This window comes from Podarcis liolepis, assembly GCF_965112155.1.
Source record: "Podarcis liolepis genome assembly, chromosome: 1".
Taxonomy (NCBI): domain Eukaryota; kingdom Metazoa; phylum Chordata; class Lepidosauria; order Squamata; family Lacertidae; genus Podarcis; species Podarcis liolepis.
The window spans coordinates 68,050,334-68,070,923 of NC_139554.1; the positions used below are offsets into that span (position 1 = coordinate 68,050,334).

General features: G+C 40.4%; 1 protein-coding gene across 2 annotated transcripts in view; it reads left to right on the top strand.

The window, feature by feature from the left end:
• The window catches only part of GALNT18 (polypeptide N-acetylgalactosaminyltransferase 18), a 336,801-nt gene that overhangs the window by 270,912 nt on the left and 45,299 nt on the right, over nucleotides 1-20,590 (top strand). For both annotated transcript variants that reach the window (XM_083477681.1, XM_083477680.1), the window contains exons 7-9: nucleotides 12,785-12,970; nucleotides 15,699-15,836; nucleotides 19,363-19,458. In XM_083477681.1, the coding sequence (XP_083333807.1) occupies nucleotides 12,785-12,970; nucleotides 15,699-15,836; nucleotides 19,363-19,458 (420 nt within the window). The remainder of the gene's footprint in view (nucleotides 1-12,784; nucleotides 12,971-15,698; nucleotides 15,837-19,362; nucleotides 19,459-20,590) is intronic.

Genomic DNA, 20,590 nt, shown 5'->3' on the forward strand with positions numbered 1-20,590 from the left:
GCTAGAGAAAAGCTCAAGCCTTTGTGTAATTGAAATTTTGGGGTGTGCTGGATCACTTAAATAAAACCCAATATTGCTTTCATTTCCCAACCTTTTTTTTCTTGCTCTCTCCAGAGAAGCCCAGCCTGACCTACATAAAAATACTTTCATCTTTAAAGCACAACGGTGTGCAGTGGTGTAGCATATGTTATCTAACATCTAGCCTGACCAAAAAAAAATTGCAGCTGCATCAAAACAAAATTTCGACTCTGTATTGAACAGAAAATTTTAGCAGTGTGCCACCAACACTTCATAATTCAGGTCTAATCTAAATACCAGGATTGATGAATATTTATAAGGTGACTGTTAAAAAGAAGCATAACATCAGAGATGCTAGATAATGCAGATGTATATTGCCATCTTTTTCCTTAGCAAAGTTTTTCTTCCTTCTTTGTTTCTCATGAGCAAAGGGCATTATTCCAAGTGTGGTCCACCCTGGTCCAAGTGTGGGCCAGGGTGGTGTAATGGTAATGGTAATGGTTAGAGTGTTGGACCCATGACCTGGGAGACTAGGGTTCAAATCCCCACTCGGCCCACTGAATGACCTTAGCCTGATCACCATCTCTCAGCCTAACCTACCGTTAGGTATTGTTGTGAGGATAAATGTGAGCTGAGAGGGGATTTGAACTGCAGTACACACCACCTTCAGCTCCTTGCAGGAAAAGGTGGTATATAAATGTAGTAAATGCTAGGAAAATAATTTTAAGATGCATTTATATTAGAGACCAGGAACTGGAGACACCTGGGTCAAACAGAGCCTACATTGCTATCCTTAAAGGCTAAAGCACAGGTGGCCATCCTGTGGTCCACTGATTTGGCCGAATTTCCTGAAGATGCCCCATCCTTCTTTCCCATCAGAGTTCCTTCCTTCCTACATCCTCCTTATTTTTCTTGCCTTGTAAAACCCTCTGTAAGGTTATTTGACAATCACCACTTCCAGCCTTGTGGTGCTTACTTCTTAGTAAGAACAGAATCGGAAATTGCATGGAAGTGGGAATTCTAATTTGAGATAACCTTGATGAGAATTGAAATAGGGCTATCTTCATTCCATATTAGTTAAGAAAGAACACTTTTGGCTTTGACTCTATAGCTGCTGCTCAACATCACCTCTGTCTCCACCAAAAAGTGACCTGCAATTCATAACAGCAGGGGTGGGGGAGTTTCCCCACCCTTGGACTGAAGAGGGTGGAGAAAGTAACATTTGGGACAACAGCAGATTGATTTCAATGAGTTAGTTTGAATTTCTCACTCCCATCCCAAAATGGTCTTCCAGGAAAGTAGTTGCCACCCAAGTAGTTAGATCATGATGTACCAAAATTAATGAGCACTGAGAAACAACACCATGATTTAATATTATATCTGATGTTCCATAAATAACAAAACAGGAGATCTGAAACTGAGCACGTAGCCAATTAGTAAAGATAGGGCCCCTAAACACATCATTTAGAGTTTCTGGGTGATAGTACATTCCTGGAATACATTAAAGAATTTCCATTCACTTGAAAATCCCTTCACTAGCAGGCGTGGGTCTTTTAAAATTTAGCAGTTGTCAAATGCCACCTAGAATAATATCTTGAAATAGTCTCATTAACCATCCATGGCATGTTTGTGTCTTTTTTTAATGACATGGAATAATGCTTCCTGGAGTCCACAGACTGTTTAAAAAGAGGTGTTCTTTAAGACAGTCTTCAGAGCTAGGCTAGATTACAGATGTATGACAATCTGATGCATAAGTGGCTACTAAACACAATCAAAATTGATTGCATTTATTGCTTCGTAATTATTGTTGGGATTGTGCTTGTGGTTTATCTGAGGTAAATTATCTCTTTGCCAGTTTCACCCATGTGCTAGTATTTAAAGCCCCAAATACTCTGCCTAGGTTGTTCTCAGCGTAGGGTATCATTGCTAAAGGCATTTTTTGTTGTCGGCTATGCTCATATTTTATGTCATTTATTCAAGATGACGGATCAGATTCCACCAGTGCAAAGCACAAAAGCTTCACAAGGCAGGCACCAGACTGCCAACAGTGTCTGTGACCTAACGATTCAATGTAAGGAGCTAAAGGAATAGTGACACTGGGAGCTAGACATGAGATTGCCTGATGGGTTGTCAACAAAGAAAAAAAGTCACTCCATGGCCTCACTGGTAAAAAGTTTGGAAACTCTTGTGCCAATTGCAATGGCCCTGATTATAAGTATGCAACTAATTATAAGTCGCATAATCTGTGATCATCATTATTCAGTATGGGTTTTTTGTGATGGTTGATGAATTAATCACAAGCATAATCATTTTAGAAAAGCCACAGATCTTGCTTCTTTAAAGATCTAAAGTAGCTTGTAGTAGGGACTTGCTGCAATCAGGTCAAACAAGGCCTTGCTCACCTTGATGTTGCCTCTACCTATAGCTTCTCATGCCCAAGGCAAGGCTCGATACTTCCCGAGGGGTACAAGGAAACAGATGGCAAGGCTGTGTGCTCAAACAAGGCTCATGAGTGCTCAGACCAAGCCCTGGCAAAAGCTCAGCACTAGATTCCGGATTGCTTGAGTAATGCAGCCTCATGATCTCCATTTGCTGTGCCACTCTGCAAACAATAACCTTGCTTTCTATGCAGTGTCACAAAATACATGGCACAGCTTCTGTAGTGCAGCCATTGATGCAACTGTTTTAAGATCAGGGTGGCAGAAAGGTATAACTTTGTGGAACATTGCGGTGGGTGATGAGCATTCTCCCTGCATGTGATGGGGAACTGAATTAATCTACCTCATCGTGGGCTCCCATGGATCCAGAGCTTGATTAGAGCATATCCACATAAAATCCAGTGCTCATGAGCCCAATGAGCTCAGTGCTCCCACCCCCAAATCTGAGAATTAGCCCTACAGTTTGAGCTAATTGCACGTTGGATTTTACATGTGTACATTCTACTAAAAACTTAAAGCCACTCATAGCTGTACAATATGGTCTGAAAGAGAACAAGACTCCCTAGTGGCTGAGCTGAGTGTGAAGGTTCAGTATCAGTCCTCATCACTTGTAGGGAGAAGGTAAAGGAATCAGATGTTTTTTTCCCTGAGGAAGATCATCTGCAAAATCATCCCTCTCTACCATGTCACTAGATATAGTTTTCTTCCACTGAATTGTTTTAACAGCATTTGAGTTTGGAATTTCTCTTGTACTGTGTAGCAGTGTGTTGAAGCAATTTGTAGTCGCAGTGCAGAAAACAGCCTCCTGTGCTATAATTTTTCCATGCTACGCAAATGATATTTGTCTTTACAAAACATTTTGCAGACTTATGGCATCAATAGCTTGGAGCATTTATGAATAATAATTAATGTATGATGTATGCATCAAATATATTATTTATGATTGCATAATTATAGCACACGTTGTAGACAGCTTTGATTACTGTTATTTCTAGTTTATGAAAATGAGGTTATCGTTGGCCTCTAAACATGCAAACAAGAGAATTCAAATAACCATAAAATTAGTTGTGTGCAAGTTTTAGTATGTCAAAGAAAAGCAGCATACCCGGATCTTAAGTAGAATTTAATGGAAAGAAAGTATGCTGCAAAACACTGCTTATATAAATAAATAATCAGATATTTAAGCAAAACAATAACAGCAGCCCTGTCACCTATAAATTATTACTTGCACAACAGGGTCTTGTTCCCTGCCCAGTAAATGAGCTCCATTTGTAGAGGACTTGAAAATGATCTTGGTAACCACTGCCTTTTCCATTAAGAAAGGATGGGCTATTTCTCCTTCATACATCTTGTTCAGGCATAGGCAAACTCAGCCCTCCAGATGTTGTTGGACTACAAGTCCCATCATCCCTAGCTAACAAGACCAGTGGTCAGGGGTGGTGGGACTTGCAGTCCCAAAACATCTGGAGGGCTGAGTTTGCCTATGCCTGGTCTTGTTTCCAGTATGTGGGGATGAGGTGGAGTCCTCCCAAATACCCTCTGAAAATGACCCTCCAAGTAGGGCCAGAACCACTGCAAAGCAATGGCACCCACCCCTAACTCAGACAGCCGCTCCAGAAAGATATAATGGTTGATGGTATGGAAAGCTGCTGGGAGGTTGAGGAGAATTAACAGGGACACATTTCCCCTGTTTTTCTCCCAGCAGAGGTAATCATACAGGGCAACTAAAGCAGTTTCTGTGCCAAAACTGGGCCTGAGCCCCAACTGAAATGGATCTGGAAAATCAGTTACCTCCTAGAGTATGTGGATCTAGAGTGTGTGGATCTGGTCCATGATACCCACTCAAGAACTTTCCCAAAGAAGAGGATGTTGTCAAATGGCCCATTGTTACTTAGATTTTCCAAAACCAGGGAGGGTTTATTGAGGACTACTTTTACTGCTGACTCCTTCAAGCAGGCAGGGACCATCCCCTCTTCTAGGGAGGCATTAATCACCTCCCTGGCCCAGCCAGCTGTACCCTCCCTGATGGTTTTTATCAGCCAAGAGAGTCAAGGGTCTAGAGCAGGCATGGCCAAACTTGGCCCTCCAGATTTTTGGGACTACAAGTCCCATCACCCCGAGCTAACAGGACCAGTGGTCAGGGATGATGGGATTTGGAGTCCCAAAACAGCTGGAGGGCCAAGTTTGGCCATGCCTGGTCTAGAGCACAAGAGGTCATCCTAACCGATCCAAGCACCTTGTCCACATCCTCAAGCCTTACTAACTGAAACTTATTCAACAGGACTTGGCAGAATAAAGATCCCAGTGGATGCAATCATTATATTCTCCAAATGCTTTGCAAACAAGTCACAGCAAGCTACCGTCAGTTCTGCCACCACCTGGAAAATCCCTGCAGGATGGCACAATGAGGATGCCTTCACTGCCACTAGGTTTGATGTCATTCAAACTGAGTTTTCCTCCACCTGTGTTTGTTCTGTCTCTCAGCTTGTTTTCTTGCCCTAAGCTCTGGAGTATACCAGGGAGTCAAGCAGGCTCCATTATGTGGAAGAGACTCTGGGGCGATTGTGTCAGAGGCCTTAGCCATTCAAGTGTTCCAGGTCTCAGCCAGGGCTCCGAAAGGAATGCCAGTCATATCAGCCAGAAAATCCCCCAGAGCCGTCTGGAAATAATCAAGGACAGACTATTCTAATAGGTCCCCTTGCTCTGCTGGGGGGGGGGGGAGGTGTTGAAACCATAAATCTCAACAGAGAGTGATCAGACCATGAGAAGGGACTGACGCCGATATCTCTCACGTTCAGATCACCCTCTTCCTGTTCATTTTAGAAAGCAAGGCCCAGAGTGTGGTCTGCCACATGTATTAGGCCGGCAAAATCTTGGGACAGCCTCATAGCCATCATGGTAGCCATGAAATCCTGAGCCACCCCAGAGCCAGTTGCCTTGGCATGGGTGTTGAAGTCCCCCAAAACCAGCAGTCTGTCTCTGAGACTGAGGGAAAGTTTCACAGCTGTTTCACAAATAATGCTGTCTACCTTTTGATTCCAGTTCATAGGTTTATAACAGTTACAGGATAATGAGCAGGATACTTTTTACCTAGCATGCTGGTGAAGGGGAAACAGTTTCACCTGCATAATTTTGACTCTTAAAGAATAAATGGCAGCCCTATGTAGTGCAGTTGACTTGTCCAAACATTACTTTGGACTTGGCTGAAGTAAGATATACAGTATGTTCTTTATACGAGCAGAATAATTGCAAAAGCCCCTTATATACAGAACGTTGTGGGCTCTCCTGCCTGTAGTACTTGGGGGATGTGATTTCAAGATTATTGTCATTTTGCCCAAGAACCAACCCTATTTTGAAAATGGAGCTGGATTGTTTCCCTCTATATCACTGTATTTCCAACTGTATCTCGGCCTGCATAAAGTTGTGGCTCATTCCATTGGTCTCTGTCAAACCTCCAGTAACATAATTTTCTCCTATTCCCTTTTCTCTGCGAATGTATCAGTCTTCCTGCAGCTGCAGCATGTATAATTGTACATACAGGCAGCATTACCGGTTGCACTTTGAATTATCCTTATAATCGCTCTATTTTAGAGGAAGCACACATGTGATTTACAAGTCCCACAGAAAAGAAAAGATGATCAACACAACACCAATAGATACCTGGTGCAAAAGTCGCTTTGACCCACAATGGCCACTCTCAGTATTTTGGCCATTTCATTTGCACATGCTGAACTAGTGCACTGCTGCTTTATTGAAGGAAATTTCTGCTTTGAGTATTATAGCCAGAGAAACACGTTTTGGAGATAACATACAACCTTTTTGTTTTTTCTTACATCTATATTCTGCTTTTCTTCCACCATTGAGCCCAATGCAGCATGCACATGACTGCCAGGCAGTCACCCATTCAAGCACTGACCAGACCCAGACTTGCTTAGCTTCAGCAAGTTAGTGGACTCGTGTGCCCTCAATCCATACCCTGGAACTCGACCTTTATCCCTTTTGATGAAAAGCATATGTTACCCAGGGGTCATGGAAGACACTGTGGGCAGGCAGAATAGGTTTTGTAACAATTTAACTAGGAAATACATGCAGCAAACTGTTGATGAGACCATTTACTAGATAAACTAGGAATATAGCTGAAAATGGCATCACCTAACTGCTTAATATTCCAAGAGATTTGTAGCATTCTTCCCTGCCATCAAACACTTCTTTTTCTCTTTGACATGTCATAGTACCTCCTTTAGTATGCTCTGTCATTGATCATCAGTGAATAGGCCCTAACCTGCAAGAGGTCACGTCGCCCTCACTTCAATTTGTTGCAGTCATTAAAGGGTTTTTAAGAGAAGAGAAGCATACCAAGAAGGAAGGGAAAACAATGGGCATAAATGGCAAAAAAATGCTTTAAAAGATGACTCCCTGCTGCAAATCGAACTAAAGGTTACTCCTGTATTTAAAAGCACGAACGACTATTGTCCTGAAGTTTCTTAAGCCAAGGTTGACATACTCTGCTGACGGTACTAAAATTGCCAACTGTTCATTTTGCCAGCCTCAGTGTGTCCCTGCTGTGTCTTTGGGGTTTTCTGTTTAGCTTCTTATCAACAGATATGGGCCACTTGTATTGCCAGTTGCAGACAAAAGGTGGCATACCTGGCTTCATTTGTTCTTATGGTGGCCAATTTTGGGATAAAATTAGCAGAGGCAAGAGAAACAATTTGAAAATGGAAGTTTTGTTTTCCACATAACAACTGAGTGTGTGCCCATTTGCTTGAATGTTTGGCGGTGCAGAGGTGTCCTGTGCCCTCTCCTTTAAAATTGTGCCTCTTACTCTGTGATTCATTACTAAGGCAAGCCACAAGGAGCTGTATTTGTCACTACCAGAAGATTGCTGACACAACAGAGCACCCAGGGGGTGAGAGGGACACTTAGGAGGCCAGAAACCAATAGCATGAAAAAATGAACAGTTGTGGTCACCTTGTTCCTGCTTTTGACATATACTTGGCAATAGAATGACTTAAGTATCCATTATTCTTCTGTGTCTTGTGGGAAAATGGATGTAATGTAAAACAATTGAGTGACGCTTTGTGCCTTTAGTGACCTTTGAAATGTGTTATTGCTTAGTAACATAGTTCATGGTGGAATTTACTACAATTATGAGCAGCAACACCCCAAGCCTACAACATACGTAGTTTAACCATGCATGGTAGAAGCTTTATGGCTCATGAAGCAAAGCGCAAAATTAATCCCTTCAGAACAAACGCAATGTGAAAAGTACATAATGAAGCAATTAGCTAAAAGTAGGAGGGGCAGAAAGGATGTAATATTAAACAGCTTGTTCCCGTAAGTTCCTTTTTTACTAAGGATGTCTTGCTGGCATCTATTCAGTAATTGATTATGACTGTAAGATTATTAATGGCTTTTAAAGATCAAAACAAATGGTCTGAAAGTTGTTTTTTTCTGTTACAGAAGTCAGTGTAGCTTGATAAAAGGGCACTGAATTCCAAATACTTAGAAATAGATTTTACTTAGGAATATTTTCCTAAACATTTATATACCACCTTCCATCCTGTTTGGATTTCAGGATAGTGTGCAATCACAATTTATGTTGCAATAGCAAATACTGTACTAAAACAGCGAATACAACAGCAATATTTATAATATAATATAATATAATATAATATAATATAATATAATATAATATAATATAATATAATATAATATAATATAATATATACTATATAATATAATAATATATAATAATAGCCTGTCCTTCACAGGGTACACTTGTTAGGGTAGATTTCAGTGGGCAGCACCTGCTCCAGTCTCTGCCTAACCCAGATGGATTTTCTAATTTAGAAAATATGTGCATTGGGGGGAAAACAGTACTACAATGTTTCTCCCAGTGTAAGCCAAGATGAGCACAGCTGAGCATACTTTACCTATTGGTAGCTAATGCTGACAGTGCCCACACTACTGGCTCCACTAATATTTACATTCATCTTTAATTCCCACTCTAGCCTTTCAGGGCACTTTACGTTTTCAGCCGTGTAGTGTAGGACTAGGACCTGGGAGACTAGGGCTCTAGTCCCCATGTGACCATGAAGCTCAGTGTGTGACCTACATCTGACCTACATCACAGGGTCGTTGCAAGAATGGAATGGAGGAGGGAGAACTGCACACCACCTTGAGCTCTTTGGAGGAGAGTTGGGATGTAAATGAAGTTGTGTTATTCTGTGTCATTGGCCAATCCAGCCCAGGTCCTGATGTGCTTGACTTGCAGCTGCTCTCCAGGGTTTCGTGCAACAATCTTTCCCTGTCCTGCTACTTCTATAAACTACATGTGCCTGGAATTGAACCTGGGACTTTTGGCATACTTTGGGCTCTTTCCTCCTGTATTAATCATTCTTATAACTCTTTTGTAAGGTACAGCCATGTAGATATCCCCATATTACAAGGGAGGCTAGTGACTTGACCAAGGCCAAGGCTGCTTGATGAGCTCATGATTGGTTGGCTGATAATCCTTAAGTCATTATGCTGTACTACACTCAAAATCTAATAGAAGCTGTTTTAGTATACACATCATGTATAGCTATTTTAAACTTTTCATCATGTAAGTTAAATATAACAAAAGGACAATGTTTCCCCTTTAGAATGTAAAAGCCCTAAGCGTTTACTTCTATTTTTTTTCAGCACGCCGGATGCATTTAGGCCAATATTTGTAAAACATTCATCACATTTTCAACAGAGGCTGGGACATTTCCCCTTATAAGTAATTAGATTGGGTTTTGAATCAGCTCTGCACAACTAGCTTCTTCTATCAGCCCTTGTCTTGACAGCTCCTGCTTAACATTTAAGATTTTAAGTGAATTCACGCTCCTTGAAGCAGTGTAATTAATAAGACTTCAGAAATAGAACAAAGACTGACAGTGTTTAGACAAGAAAGGGAAGACCAATAGGTTTGATTAATTGGAGTTTACTCAGAAACTGGATAATTGCTGTTTACAAACCATATTAAAGCATGTGTTCAATCAGGCTGGGGTGAGTGTGTGTTTAAAAAAAAACATATGCAGCTTCATTTTGTAGTTAAATTACGGAATTAATAATGAAATTAAAGAGACTGTGAAGGAGCATCTTAAATGTCACCTCCTGTTTCGAACTCATTAAAATGTTCAGTTGTTTTTAAATGTAAAGCTCTTTCCCCCCCTTTAGTCTCATGCCATAGTTGAGCTTTGCACTTTGTTGGTCTTTAAGGCATCATCTGTGCTTTAGTGGCAACATAATTCTCAGGCAGCATGTGCTATACCTGCCTGACCCCACCCCCCTTGCGAATGGCCTGACAAAATAAAAGAATAATCTAATTCACTAATGGAAGACCAACAGGGTTGTAGGAAGGGCAGGGGAAAAGAAAACCTCTACTGTCATATCTCCCAAGCTGCAATTAGTTGGTGACTGTAAAAATGAAGATTGTCTATTTTTTCAGAACAGATATAGCAAAGCTGTTTAAAAGCATGGTGTTTCTACAGTAAAAAATACTGTTTATTGGTTATCTTAAAACCAATTTTTCCAATATGTATCATATTATGACATAGGATATATATTCATACAGAAGAGTCAATTTCTTCAATTCAGTTCCACATTTTCCCCTCAATGTGTTTGCTCTGTCCAGAGCTCCTTTCTTCTTGAAACCTGGTAAACTAGGAGAATTTCTAAAACTAATTCCAGAACTATGAAACTATGTTCCATTTGCCACAGATTTTTATTCCTTCAGTTCATTTGTATTACTTGGCCACTCCAAGTTGCCAACAAGCGAAGTGTGTTGATAAAATACTGCCCCCCAAAAGAGGGACAATTACAAAATCCTGTCTGTCAAACTTAGCCTTGAATTTAGTCTGTGTTGCAGGCTTTGTTTCCAGAGCAGAGCCGATAATGTTTGAAACTAGAAATATGTTCCTCAAATTCTTTTTAAGCTTCCCTTATGGTCTACATGTACTTTTTATTTTGCCAAAGTTTGTGTTCCTTTTCATTCTCTTCATTTGAACCAGACCTTTTTTTGGAAGGAAGCCTTCTTACCTCTACCAGCTTCTTTAACTCTGCTGGAATCCTTTGTTAATCACTCTGACATGTCCTCATGATACATTTCCTGATTTGTAGTGTGTGCTCACATCTGGCTCGTGTGTGTGTCTGTGTGTGGCAGCTGCAGTGTTTTATCAAGGTACACACACGTCGATAAAAAGCCACACAAAAAGAATATTGTTGCAACCATCAGCATAATCAATCAAGATTGCCTTTTTCTGGCCTTCAAAATCATAGAATCATTGAGTTAGCTTTCTAGGCCTTCTGGTCTAACTCCCTGCTCATTGCAGGAATCTCAGAGCTAGAGCATCTTCCCCCAACAGTTGTCTGTCCAGTCCAACCTCTGCTTGAAGACCTCCAAGCTGTAATACTTGGGAATGAGCCCCACTGAAAACAGCAGAATTTATTTCTGAGTAAACTCCCATAGGAGTGCATTGCCAGCAAGGCAGAACCCACCACCTGCCTAAGTAATTAGTTTCATTATCAGTGTGCTCATGTGCATCAGCAAACAGTGAGGAAATTATGGAATGAAGTTAAGCAACAGAAAGCTGCAGCACACCACACTCTGCACAAAACTGAGAGCTTTCTTTAAAAACAGAACAAAGCAGAATGGTAGATGGTGATTCCTAATGCATTAGCTCCACTTTGAAAGCAAGACCAGGTAATTTGGAATTCCAAATTCCGGGCACAATTTGGATGACATTCAGAAGTTTTCTCAATTATTATTTATTCTCTTTCTGGTACAAAACAAATGGTGGGATCTTTTTCATTATTCTTCTACATACATTTATACTACTGGTGATTGCTTTTTACTTATTTGTGTAGAGGTTCGATGCCCTTGAGACCAAAGCAAGCCCGAGTCCTTGTTTTGAGGGCACTGCAGATTTCTAGGGGGTGGGGGAGCAATTGTCGTCTTGTAAGCATGAATAGCAAAGCTCTTTCTTGTCTCCCAGCATATGCTGGATGTAATTAGGCAACTGCCCAAAAAAATAGGCCTTGTAAACATCCTGAATCCATGCCACATTCTCCTAGCCTCGGATGCTGCCAAATGCCTAAATGAGTGTTCAAGCCAAAAGGCCTAAATGTATAAAATAGATCTCTGAACAGAATGCTTTTCTGGTACAGAATATGAACAGTGGGTGGACAAGCCTGGAAAACTCAAGGCTCTATTTCAGAATGCAGTGTTCAGACAGCCCATCACCTATTCTCAGTAGAGATGGTATGAGAGACCAGTCTGCATTACCTTGCAGAAGAGCACTGTGGAAAGGTGCCCTCTTTTGTTTCTCTTTGCCCTAGAAGAGGGTCTTCTGTATTGGTTTTATTTACTCGGTACAGTTTGTTCATTTTTTATTTATTATAATATTTATTAGCATTTTCATTTTTTAAAAAACACCGTGTGATTATACATATCTTTACATTACCTATATTCGGACTCTATAGAGTCGACGACTCCCCCCCCCCCAATCCCTCCCAACTGACATTCTAACTCCCAATTATAATTTCATCCGCATTTTTCATTCCCCCGCCCATCTACCTTTCCTTTTACTTTAAGATTCCTTATCGTTGTAAATAAGTTTCTGTTTTTAACTGACAAACCTTTAAGCCAGTCCTGTTAGTGTTGTTAAGTGTTTACAATATTCTTTCAAATAATAAATTTACTCCAGTCTTTTACTCGGTACGGTTTGGGTCATCTTAACACAAATGCCCTAGTGTTTTCACTGCAAGTTGTGATTCCATTTGTTCAGCTTCATCACGTAAATGTGGCCCCCACATTTCTGATTTCATTCTAAAAGCATTTTGTTCTTGCAGAAGATACTTAGTCACAAGCATATGGTGCAAAAATTCACAGAACTGAGTATATGGGCATCTTGTCTTTGTAAGGATGGCATTGGCTGCAATCATAAGCAAACTCAGTTCTTCTTACTTCCAAGTAAACTGACATAGGGTAAGATTAAATAGTTGAAAAAGGATGCAGTTACTTGTCCACTGTAGTTGTATGTGTGAAAGTCTACAAAGGTACTCACATAGACTTTGGCTTGAGTTTCCCAGTGACTGTCAGAGTTAGATTTAGGTTTATAATTCAACTAAAGCACTGAAGAGGTGCATAGTCATAGCACATTTTTCACACTTAAAGGACTGTAGCATATTATAAACCTCAAATATTTCCTTGTAAATTTTGAAATCCAACAATAGCCTGAAAATATTGACATTTTGGATATAATGGAATTCCCTAAACTGGTCAATTTATTTGTTTCTAGGTATGGCAGTGTGGTGGCAGCGTTGAGGTTCTTCCTTGCTCTAGGATTGCCCACATTGAACGAGCTCATAAGCCGTATACAGAAGACCTCACTACTCATGTCCGAAGAAATGCACTCCGAGTGGCTGAAGTCTGGATGGATGAATTTAAAAGCCATGTTTATATGGCATGGAATATTCCTCAAGAGGTGGGTTGTGAATGAACACTGATACGATCACAATACCTTAGTTCCAATTCCCCACATTTTTGTGAAAATAATGTTCAAAAATGTATTATACCAGGCCTGTCCGACAGGTCAATTGTGATCTACCGGTCAATCACAGGATGCCCCTGGTTGGTCCTGGTCGACTGCGGGATCCCCCCCCCAAAAAAAGCTCAACAACTCTGGTCAATCCAATAGGTAGATCACTGCCAGTTGTTGTTTTTTATAGAGGTTGTAGATCACAGTCTCTTGGAAGTTGGACAGCCCTGTATTATAGGTAGGTAGCCATGTTGGTCTTCCATAGTCGAAACAAAATAAAGAAATTCCTTCCAGCAGCACCTTAGAGACCAACTAAGTTTGTTATTGGTATGAGCTTTTGTGTGCATGCAAAAAGCACAGATGCACACACACACAAACACACACACACACACACTTAACTCTCTGCAGCAATCAACAATGTGTTATTCAAATACAGGAGCTAGCTTAACACAACATGCCAGGCAGGCTATTGCTTCATTGTAAAACATCTTTGTCCCCAAATACTATTAATTGGGTAAGATCTGAAACATGGATTTATTACATACATATATCAATTCATATTTAGAAGAAGAAGAAGAGGAGTTTGGATTTGATATCCCGCCTTTCACTCCCTTTAAGGAGTCTCAAAGCAGCTAACATTCTCCTTTCCCTCCTCCCCCACAACAAACACTCTGTGAGGTGAGTGGGGCTGAGAGACTTCAGAGAAGTGTGACTGGCCCAAGGTCACCCAGCAGCTGCATGTGGAGGAGCGGAGACGCGAACCTGGTTCCCCAGATTACGAGACTACCGCTCTTAACCACTACACCACTACACTACACTACCTTATAAAATAATTATTTCTATATACCAATGTGAAATGCTTCTGTATCTCCAAATAACTTAAGGCTACATAAACCAGCCATCATGCAGATACCCAAATTCAGTGTAGACATAAAATTCTTGTGGTCCCTCTAGACTGCTGTTGGAGTGCAAGTATTTTCTGCAACATACTCTTGACACACTAATACTGCATTACTGTTGGATTTATTGTTGTGCGGTGCTCCCCTAATGTCACTACATTACTGCTGTCTGGAGGAGCAAAAAAAATGGGACAAAAAGAAGCCAGAGCATTTGTGGTGTAAAAGGTTACAGGTTTCAAAAGGAAGTTACGGAATATGCACTGGTTGGAAATGGAATCAGTGCAACCACCACAAAACTTTAGCAGGCACAAACAGTACTGAGGGTGGGATCACATGTGACCTCTTCAAAATCACCATGGGCACAAATAATCATGAATGCACTTGAAAAGGGACATCTTGAGGGACCTTCAATCTCTTAAGCATACTGGAGCCTGGGAGCCTGCTATAGGCTAACCCTCTTCTTCCCTAGCCCCCTTTCCCTGTTGCATGTGTGCCTGTGGTCCCATCAACACTGGACCCATGGGGCAAGCATCCTTGTGCAGTGCCAGGTCTTTTTCAAGTCACTATCAGCATGAGAAAGGTGGCGGGTGTGAGTGACAATGATCCCTTTCCCGGCAGGTTATGAGGACTGCAGGTATTTATTGCCTGAACAAGGCTCATTTCCTAACCTACCTGATAATAAATATTTTTATGTAAAGTTTATTTCTTCTTTATTTTGTTTGAGTATTTTGAGCTGTGTGCGACGACATAATCTACAGTAAGAATGTCTCATTTTACTTCCTGTCAAAGACTGGTCCTGAATTTGCATTTAGATGCCTCTCTAGAAATCTCTACTGCATAGCTATAATGAGATAAATTATTGATCTCCACTTACAGGCTCTTTATGAAACTCGTGTATCTTGAACTCCACAAAACTATGTTACACCAGCCAAGGCTTAGCCATAAAATGCAATGAAAAGGGGAGGGGGGAAAGATTTTGCAAATTCCTTCAACAAAAAATGGCAACTGAAATTGTTGTTGTTGCTGCGGTTAATTAAATTTCTATGCCGCCCGTCATCCGAGGACCACAGGGCAGTTCACAATATAAAAATATGAAAGATAGTAACCAACAAAAACAATACCCCTCACAGACACAGAGTTTAAAGGGCCATAGATTGCTTAATTAGCCAAAGGGCTGGGAGAAGAGGAATGTTTTTGCCTGATGCCCAAGGATATGTAATGTAGGCAGCAAGCGAGCCTCCCTGGGGAGAGCATTCAACAAACAGAAAAAGGTGGGCAGGATTTCTAATTGTTGCAGAGAAATACGAAAGCCAAACATCCACATTTGCCCGACAATGGAATCTTTGAAATAGACCATACCTTTGCTGGTAGAAAAGTGGTTTCCAGGACAACTTGCTTTTATATATACCACTTGTTTTTGAATCTTAGAATTGCTTCAATGACATTATTACTGTGGAACTTGATTCAAAATCCATTGAAGTCAGTGAGAATTAACCCACTGAATGTAAAATATTCTGGATCAGGCCCCCCAAATGATGGTGTCTTTTATGTTTAAACACACTGACACAAATACCTCAGATTTTGTATGAAATACCTATTTATTTTAGGCAGCTAAACTATGCTAATCATGTTTCAGTACATACCCCTGTGGTCTTCCACCCCCCCCCCTTCACTGAACTGTACAAAAGAGCATGGAGAATTGTAACACGAACTGCCAGAGAGCAGGAGGATGGCTTTTATATCTCTGACATGTTTTTTTTGGTCAATGTGCACAGGATTCTGGAATTGACATTGGTGATATTTCTGAGAGGAAAGCCTTGAGGAAAAAGCTTCAGTGCAAGACCTTTAGGTGGTACCTTGTCAGCGTATATCCAGAAATGAGAATGTACTCAGACACTGTTGCCTATGGAGTGGTAAGAGTCCTGCTTATTTATCTTGATTATTCATAGCTGTGAGAAATAATTCTCCCAGATAACAGCCACAGGACAAACTTGCAGGTCATTTATATGGTTCATTTATTTAACTGTTTGGCTGCATGTTGTTTGACACAGGTGTGATTGTTCTACTCTACCTCACACATGCATGCGCTGCTGTATCATCTCTGTTTCTGGTGTGTTTTGAGTCCTTTTAAAGTAGAAACCTGCTGCCCACACAGGTACCGAACGTAGTCATATGTAGCCTACAAGTGGAGGGGCAGAAAGGAAAGAGTTATCTTCTTTGCTAGGTCACCTGAGGGAAGTTCTTACTTGCCCTATGCAAGTGGTTATTTATAGAGCTATTTAACAATAGTTAATGTGATATGACATTTAGAATGCATACATTCTTCACATTGCGGTTTGTTACCACCCATTACAAGCCATGGTTAGCCTGCTGGGCTGTGTTCGGACATTCAAACAAATCACACGTTGACTAAACAAATCATGTCTTAGTGTTATCAGTGAAAAACACTGAGTTGGGGACAGATTCATGTGAGAGAAGATGGGGCTTCAAATATCCTCTTCCTAAATATTTAGGGCTACATTTGTAACAGCCAGCATTTTGAGCTGAGCCCAGAAATCAATTGGTAAGCCAGAGCAGATTGAACAAAGTTAGAATAAGAGACTTGGAAATACAAACCCTGGAAAATTGTGGCTTTTGCAAGAGTGTTTTCTGTACTCCTTTCAAATTCAGTTCGATGTAAAGTGTATTGTAGTCATCAAATCTGGATGTGACCAAGTCATGTGTGCAACGGCCCAATCGGCTTTCTCTAGGAAAGATGGAACACCAAATGAATTGGAGCAAATCCCTCATAGCTGTAATTGGCTCAAGGGAATCCAGGAGCAGTGCAGGTTCCAGAAGCACCCCAGACTGGAATGCATCTCTAGGGCACCTGAAATTGTGTTTTTTTTTATTAATAATATAATACTTCTTAATGCCCAGATGGCTTTTGAGCAGTTTACAAAACATAAAAAACAAACTGTATAACATTGTTAAACTAAGGAATAATTAAAACTACACCATAATTAAAATATGGAATGAAACGATACCATTAAAATATAAAGGGCCATGATTAAAATGTGCACCAAAACAATCCCATTAAAAGCACAGAAATTAAAACAAGAGAATTGCTAGTCCCTCAGTCTTGTAACTCCTCTGCTAGATAATGCGTGATGAATTTGACATTTGTGCATTTAAATCCCACTTAAGGTTCATTGTATTCGACGTAGTAGCTTTTCTCATGAAACTCAGCATTGAAAAGATGGGAAAGATAGCAGTGTTCTAGATGTCAGAAAGTGCCTCCAAATAAAATTAATAAAATAGATTTTTATTCTCAGGTTAACAGCCTGTTCCTAATTATGTATACATGTTAGTCCAATTGCAGTGCACTTAATGAAAGTTAAAAATAAAATAAAAACTTACAATATGACCACAGGCAAAAATAATTCTGTGTTTGACAAGATGGTTTCTTTTTTAAACACCAGAGATCTAAAGTTAACTCCGACTCTCATAAAAACTGAGTTGGTTTCTCACTTTATAAAAAGAGTGTTTCTTATTGTTTGGGATGATGCCTAAGGCCTCTGTGATCAAGGATATAAAAACAGAAGTAAAAACAGAACAAACCCATGGAATAACTGAGTTTTCTGTCACACACTTGTTGGATAAATCCAACATTTATTTGACAGGCATAAATTAAAAGCTCAGATCAGCCCTGCAAAGGTATCAACTGTGCCAGGCTTCTCAAAGAAGTTCTGAAAGAAATCTGAAACACTAAAGGGTACTGGTGCAAGACATGAAATTGTCTTGACACAGGAAAGATAAGTAGTGAATGCAGCTGTTCATCTAGTTTCCAAGTGCACTTTTGTCACACTGTGTGCATTGCTTTTCTAAAATCATTTGTCCTCTAGATTTGTCAGAAAAGCCTTTGCAAATTGACCAAGCCCTCATTGGTGTTGATACATGCAGCCGCATTGTTTTTAGGGGATTTATTCACAGGCTTAAAAGTTCGGGATTAATGTTGGTATTTCTATCTGTCTCCATTATTTTCATGAAACGGAGACCTTTTGGAACATGAGAATCTGCCTTTCACCTGATCAGCTCAATGGCCCATCTAGTTCAGTATTGTCTCCACAGATTCCAGGATCACTCCTGGAGTTACATTGAGGAGTCTTTCCCAGACCAGATTTATAAATGTATTTAAAAGGAGATTAGACAAAGACAGAAACATTAGTTTATTGAGAACTGCTAGTCAGGATGGCTTATACTGTCTCCAGGATCAGAGGCAATATGCCTCTGAATATTAGTTTCTGAGGAACTACTGTAGGAAAGGAGTTTACTCTCAGGTCATGCATGTGGGCTTCCTATCACAATATAGATTAGACATGCCATTGGAATAATCTGACATGACTATTCTTATGTTCTCTTCTTACGTATATTGATATGCCAAGAATAGAATCATACAACAAAACAACAACACCACAAACTGGCTTATAAATATAAAACCAAATTTACTAGAATAGTAGCTAGAATAGAGATAGACTTAGAACCATTAAAACAACAAACCTACTAAGGTGCCATGTGCAAGACAAAGCCTGGATATACTGTAAACATGGAGTGGATAAATGTACAACTCTATCTTAACAAGTTACGTGTACAGTAAATGTTATACAGACTGGATAAAGTTTGTGGTGTTGTTGTTTTGTTGTATTATTATCACTGTCACCGCATTTGATACTATATATATATATATATATATATATATATGAATAGAATCATGACATGCAAGGTTGCTTGGACCCTACGATAAATTAACTTGGAGGTAATGGAAGCCACCTGTTCTCCCCAAAAAGAATGTCTCCCTGGTCTTGGGCCCTCCTGAACAAACCGTGATGGAATGCAAGGAATTGCTATTGGGATGAGGGGATGAGGAACTTTACCTCCCATAAATGTTCTTTTCAGCAAATTTCCTCACTGCTTTAGCATCCCCCAGCCCACAATCCACCTTGTTCAGGAGGGTCTCTGATTCCCCCTGAGAGGCTCTTTTGGTGAACTGGAGGGCATGTATAGGGGATAGGAAATATCCTTAACTTATCCTGTCATAAGTACTAAGAATCATGGCTTTTCCTTCTTATCATTTAGGACCTCCACTAAAGAGTAACCAAGAAAAAGCCAATCCCAGAAACAATACAATAATAAGTAATCATAAATTTGCTTGTGGTGTTGGGATCCTACTGTTACAAAGATTTTAGAGAATTGCAATCTTGAATGTAAATGGTGCATTATAGATGATGCTGTAGCATCACATTATTAAACATTCAAGCAATTTTGTGTTTTACTCCCTATAGGTAGTTAAAATTTTATTGCCAAGATATAACTTTGATCAAGTATAATACTTGTCCTATTTTAACAAGCATGTATTCTCTTTTTCCTCTCTCTTTTTCTTCCACTGCCTGTACTCTGTAGCTGCAGAATTCTCTGAAAAGTGATTTGTGCCTTGATCAAGGGCCAGACACAGAAAATATTCCGATCATGTATATCTGCCATGGAATGACTCCACAGGTTAGTGAGACTAATGATCTGATATCTTGCTGTTTCTTTTAGTAGGACGTGTGGGAGGAACCATATTGCAACTGACAGTGGATTCCCCCCCGTATTACAATACCTCCTTAGGCTGTTTATTAGCTCTTTTATAGTAATGGGAGCATTATTTGTGCCATGGTGTTGAGAATCACTGGTCTATTAATTAGTGCCTCCTTTATTCACTCTTGAACAAAATAATGATTATAGGGCTATGTTTATTATGAATTGTTGGCATGGACCTTTCTTATTGATCTTTTTCAATAGAAGTCTAATGTGAATATAATAGTATATATTCAAAGAAATTTATTTTCTCTCTTGCCCTGCTACACTTTTTGAATTACATGGTTTCTTTTAAGCATTTGTAAAATGTTGGAGGTCATTTCTTAATCTGCGCAATCCTTCTTCTAAGAAACGTTTTTTGCTTTCTGCTAAGTAAAAATGGCATTGTAGCTCTTTCAGCTCTTCAACAAATACCTAGACAGAGCTCAGAGGTCCCACCATTTAATGTTACCTTCTGCTGTAGGAACATCCCATAGGATCATGTCTGCCAGTTTCAGTGGTGCTGCACCAGCCCAGTTCTAGCACTATTCTAGCCCTTCAAGTTGGCCTTATCAGCCCCGTGCTCTAACCAACTGAGCTATCCAGCCAAGAACGTGTGGGATTAGGTACAACATATGATATATTATGCTATAAATAAGACATACTGTACATCATTTGTTAGCTGTTCTCAGAAGTTTTATTGAGTGGCCATAGACTGACAAATAAAATAAGTTACCATATTTTTCGCCCTATAGGGCGCACCGGCCCATAGGGCGCACTTATTTTTTGGGGGGGGGAATAAAGAAAAAAATATATCCCCCCCCCCGAGCCCCAAAGAGCAAAGAAGCCATGACAGTGAGCGGGATGGATCCCGTTAGCTGTCCTGGCTTCGTTTTTAGCCTCGGGGCTGGGGGTCCGGGAGCGAAGGTGAGGTTGCGCAACCTCGCCATCGCTCCCGGAGCTTGCACAACCTCGCCATCGCTCCCAGCCCCCAGAACATGCTGCTATTCGCAAGCCTTGGGAGCCCGTTGGGAACTCCTGCCGGGCTCTCCAGGCTTGCAGATATCTGCCT